The following is a 5621-nucleotide window of genomic DNA, read 5'->3' on the forward strand; positions in this document are numbered from 1 at the left end:
TGATTCGTCATGTGACTCATCTCCACTGTGATTGGTTGTCAGTGTATATCAAAGGTACATCACAGATATTAGCATTTCAATAGGTTGGCAATTCAACATTATTTCAGTCAATGAAATACAGTTATTTACTGTAAATTTAACTTAAATCTGTAAAACCTAAAATGTTGCTACCGTATTTCTTACGGTGAAGTTCTGGCGACCACAGCTGCCGTTTGTTTTACCGTAAATGTTATGGGGATTTTTTACAGTGAACTCTTAGGTCGGCCTCTTGTTTTGAGCCGTTGATTCAGGGAACAGTGATTATTTAACACACACTCCACTCCAAACGCCGTCTTCATTTCAAAAATACATTTAGTTTATTAAACACAGCCAAGCATTTCTAAATTCAGTTCATATTTCAAGAAATTAAAATCCAAGCCAAAATAACAAAGTGCTCAAAAAACTGTACTCACCCTGCCCCAGATTATATTTATGCTTTTCTTTTTAATTTATGAAAGTTGTAGTTTACTGACCCATGCTTGAGACGGTCACACCACAGGACAATTCTGAGATTGGGCTCAAAAATGTAAAGAATCAAAAGACAAAGCAATTTTTATAACAACAGGTCCATAAGACAAATAAATGTTTAACCATTCACTGCATTTTAAATTATGACAATAATTAATTATTTAATTTGTACCATATCACATCAATAACCCATTGATCTGGAAGCAGAAGCAGATTTAACTGTGATTTTCTGCTGTAATAATCAGTTTAACTGGTAAGATCCTCAGAGGGGAAGTTCTGCAGCCATTACCTAAGATTGGAAAGACAGTCTCAGTGAAGGACGTCCTGAATGTGAGTAAATGTGTGTTAGTTACAGGATCAGAGAATGACACTGTTCCTCTGTCATAGTCCAGCTGAACTCTCACACGCTGAAGCTTCACTTTAACAGGAAAGACAGTGATGGGTTGATCTGGGGATTGAGAGAAGTATTCGCTGTTCCCGTACCCCACACACCAGACATTAGAGTCAGAGAAATCCTCTCCCTTCCTCTGGTTTGATGCTGTGGTTATTCCAAGAGTCCAGCCTGTACTGTCACCGACCTCCACATCCCAGCAGTGTGTTCCTGAGTTAAAGCCCTCAGATCCCAGGACACACAGACACTTGTCAAACCTCTCTGGATTATCAGGAAGTGTTTTATCTACACGACTGAGCGACGCACTGGTCAGATCAGACGAGAGTGTGAGATGAGGATGTGCTGTGTTTGGATCAAGAGTCAACGGAGCTGCAAAGAGAAGAACATCAGATTACAGGATGAAATATGATCAGAAATGTAAATATAAAACACATATAAAGACTTTCTATTAATCCTGCTATCATGACAATGGTCTGTCAGTTTCTGTCAGAATGGATTGAGGCTTCAGGTTTAATATCATATTCAATAAACACTATTGTATCCTAATACATAAGCAGAGACCATGAGGAACAGACTTCTGTAGTCATTATGAGTTCACTGTATGATCTGATGATCTTCTGAAATACAGTTCAGATTCACTCAGAAACTCCAGTGATTATTAAATATATTTCTATCAGATGTTAATGTTGTGTGTGTTTCTATCTGAAGGATGTTTTGCGCTGGTGTCAGATCTGCTGAGACTCACTGTGTTGGACAGTTTCCAGCATCTTCTTCCAGACTCTGGACCGCAGGTTACCCAGATAACGGGACACATCAATCAAAGCTCCAGAACTCATCTGTGGATCCGGCTGTGGGATCTGGACTCTGGAGGAACATTCAGGAGTCAGAACTGCAGTGAATTTGAGTTCAGATCCACTGAGAGAAGAGATACGAGCAGCTCACTCACCTTTCCATTGAGGCGTTAAAGTTCTGGAAAATATAGAGTTTGAAAACATGTTAATATCTTATCAAACACTCTCATTGTCAGTGAGGCTCAAGTTGTTTTATGCTCAAAGAATGAAGCCAGATTGATTGGTCACCTTTAGAAACGAGACGTCATTGGTTTTCATCATCTCCTCCATGTCTCTGATTGTGTGTGAAAGAGCTGAGATGTGTGTGTTCATCTCCTCCAGCTTCTCCTTCATCCTCTGCTTCTTCTGCTCCTCTTCCTCCCTCAGTGCAGTGATTGTAGCTTCTTCTTCGTCTCTGAGAAACTGATGAAGCTTCTCAAACTCTTCTTTAATCTGACGCTCTGTGTGCTCAGCTTGAGACTGAAATCACATCACATTCACTTCAGTCAGCTCTGTGTGAACACACACTCTACTAATGTCAATAATAAACTGTGTGTGTGAATGTTGAGTGTTTAACTCTTTACACATCCTCACCTCGATGTGTTGGATTGTTTTATCACACTTTCCTTTCATTTCTTCTCCATGTTTGAGCTTGTTTTGTAAGGACGTCAGCGCTGTATTAAATTCCTCCTACAGGTTAAGATGAAAATCTGTGAAACTGATGAAGCTTTAAGAGGTTTAAACATTGTGTATCTGGATGTTTTTATTGTTATATTAATATTTTTATACTGAATGTGTTAATCTCAGAAGCATTTGTGCCTGAAAATGGCAGGACATATATCTTTAAATGATTTAACTGCAAATGATGAACATCAAGAAATCACCAAACAAATGTGTTTTTTTGCAATGGCCAATTCTTAATTATTATCCATGCAGTTGTAAATTTGTGGGTGTACAAATGCAAATACAGGAACTGAAAGTACACTATACTGCCATAAGTTTAGGGACGCCTGCCTTTACATGCACATGAACTTTAATGCCATCCCATTGTTAATCCGTAGGGTTTAATATGGAGTCGGCCCACCCTTTGCAGCTCTAACAGCTTCAGCTCTTCTGGGAAGGCTTTCCTCAAGGTTTAGGAGTGTGTTTATGGGGATTTTTGCCCATTCTTCTAGAAGCTCATTTGTGAGGTCAGGCACTGATGTTGGACGAGAAGGCCTGGCTCTCAGTCTCCGCTCTAATTCATCCCAAAGCTGTTCTATCGGGTTGAGCTCAGGACTCTGTGCAGGCCAGTCAAGTTCCTCCACACCAAACTCCTCATCCATGTCTTTATGGACCGACGCTTTGAGCACTGGAGCGCAGTCATGCTGGGACAGGAAGGGGCCGTCCCCAAACTTCCCACAAAGTTCGGAGCATGAAATTGTCCAAAATGTCTTGGTATGCTGAAGCATTGAGAGTTCCTTTCACTGGAACTAAGGGGCCAAGCCCAACTCCTGAAAAACAACCCGCATCATAATCCCCCCTCAATCAAACTTTACACTTATCACAATGCAGTCAGGCAAGTCCCGTTCTCCTGGGGACCGCCAAACCCAGACTCGTCCATGGGATTGTCAGACTGAAGCGTGATTGGCCACTCAGAGAACACGTCTCACTGCTCTAGAGTCCAGTGGCGGCTGCTTTACTCCACTGCATCCCACGCTTTGCATTGCTCTTGGTGATGTAAGGCTCGGATGAGCTGCTCGGCCATAGAAACCCATTCCATGAAGCTCTCTCCGCTGTTCTTGAGCTCATCTGAAGGACACAGAAGTTTGGAGGTCTGGAGCTGTTGACTCTGGAGAAAGTTTGTAACTTCTACACACTGTGACCCTCAGCATGTGCTGACCCCGCTCTGGGATTTTATGTTGCCTAACAGTTTGTGGCTGAGCTGCTGTTGTTCTCAATCGCTTCCACTTTGTTATAATCCCACTAACAGTTGAGCGTGGAATATTTAGTAGTGAGGAAATGTCAGGAATGGACTTATTGCACAGGTGTCAGCCTATCACGGCCCCACGCTTGAGTTCACTGAGCTCCTGAGAGCGACCCATTCTTACACTAATGTGTGTAGAAGCGTCTGCAGGCCGAGAGCTTGATTTATACTCCTGTGGCCATGTCTACTAGTCTATTGCGTACACAAATAGTATGTGTGTCTGTTTAGCACTGTATTTATCACATGAAATGAGAGACATTTGTCTTACCTTGTAAGTTGAAACCACTTCACTGAAGGGTCTGAATGTGTGTTTGGTGTGTTTCTCTGATACTATGCACACTAAACACACAGGCTGTTTGTCCTCCAGACAGAAGAGTTTGAGTTTCTCACTGTGTAAACTGCAGATCTCCTCAGACTCTGATGATCGCCTCTCATTTCTCTCCTTTATCAACGATTCACACAAGTTTTTTAACGTGAGATTAACTGGAGGATCACCTCTTGAGGATCTTCTCCTGCAGACGGGACACTCCTGAGTTTCCTGAGTTTTCCAGAACTGTTGTAGACACTCTTTACAAATACTGTGACTACAGGACAGAAAAACAGGAACCTTGAAGATTTCATAGCAAATAGGACAAGAAAGCTCTTCAGCAGATTTTGAATCCATTTCCTCGTCTTGTAAAAGATCCGATAATCTACAATTTACTTTCACTTTCTAATCTTTGCTTTGAAAAGTTAATAATTACAATAAAAAACTAATTCAGAAACACACAATAATCCTAATATAAAGTGTCCTTCTCTGTCCTTCACAGCTCTGACTCGTTTCAGCTTTCAGTAAAAACGAAAGTAAGAAATAATAAGACTAGTCTCTTCCTGATAGGGTTTGTAAGAGGGTGGAGTTTCTGGTGTTACATAAACCACTAAAACTAGTCACAAGTTTTCTTTCTCACAAGACATCTTTTTTTTCTTTAATACTTAATAACTTTAAGTCAGTTACATAAACGTGTACATTGACATAATTTGATACCAAAAACCCAAAACTGATTGTCCTTTGATGAACTGCTAGTGTCTCTAATATAAGACTGTCTCATCCTCCAGCTGTAGAGCTCATGATCTCCACTAGGGGGCTCTCCTCCAGACTCTTGTGCTGTCTTATCATGGACTACATTACCCATAACCCACTGCCTGGACTCATTATGCTCGATTATTCAGTTGTGTCTCATTAAAATAAATGTTCAGAACTGGTCGATTCTGTAGTTGGCAAACAACTGGATTGTGAGTGGAGCAAATGATGGAAGGAAGTGACGTAGATAGTAGAAGGGATTTGGATATGGAAGGAGAAATATTTGATCGAGGTAAGAAGGGATCTAGAAATGGTAATTGGACAGTAGTAGAAAATAGGAAACTAAAGAATCATTGGTGTCCTGTGTCGGGTCACGGATAGTGAAAGAGAAAACGGGGCAAATCAAAAGAAAAAGGAAGTATGAAGAAAATAAACTACAGAATCAGTGAGTGCAATAAACCCATTAAAAAATGTTGAGAGATAACAGAATGTCACTACAACAAAAAAACGCAATACACTCTAAAAAATCCTGTGTTATTTCTTCAACCCATTTTCTGGGTTATTTGTGTTGGGTTAAAATGATGGGTTATTTTTTTCAGAGAGTAACCATTTTCTGGGTTATATGGCTAATATTTAGATCCAATTCCTGGGTTGTTTGGGTTTCTGGGCTATTTTTCAAAGAGTAACCCATTTCCCGGGTTAACGCCGCTCCCCCCACTGTTCTGAAATTTTCTCACACCAGTCGTTTTTGAATTTATCGTCACTTCGTGCTTGATCCGTTTTGGCCTGGGCTTCATCGGTGCAACTTTGTTGTGGATTAAAGGTAAGCAAGTATTTTCAGTGTCGATGTTGTAGAGTTAAGTGGCT

General features: G+C 40.7%; 1 protein-coding gene across 1 annotated transcript; it reads right to left on the reverse strand.

Annotated features, from left to right (window-relative positions):
• Positions 1-722: 722 nt before the first annotated feature.
• LOC137092161 (E3 ubiquitin-protein ligase TRIM35-like) lies at positions 723-4493 on the reverse strand. The gene is made up of 6 exons (XM_067456421.1): positions 3963-4493; positions 2323-2418; positions 1978-2208; positions 1845-1867; positions 1644-1762; positions 723-1267 (listed from the first exon to the last, which is right to left on the reverse strand). Exons 1-6 carry the CDS (start codon positions 4356-4358, stop codon positions 723-725), a joined length of 1410 nt encoding a protein of 469 aa, XP_067312522.1. The 5' UTR covers positions 4359-4493.
• Between the last annotated feature and the right edge of the window lie 1128 nt (positions 4494-5621).

The sequence above is a fragment of the Pseudorasbora parva genome, chromosome 11 (genome assembly GCF_024679245.1).
Source record: "Pseudorasbora parva isolate DD20220531a chromosome 11, ASM2467924v1, whole genome shotgun sequence".
Lineage (NCBI taxonomy): Eukaryota > Metazoa > Chordata > Actinopteri > Cypriniformes > Gobionidae > Pseudorasbora > Pseudorasbora parva.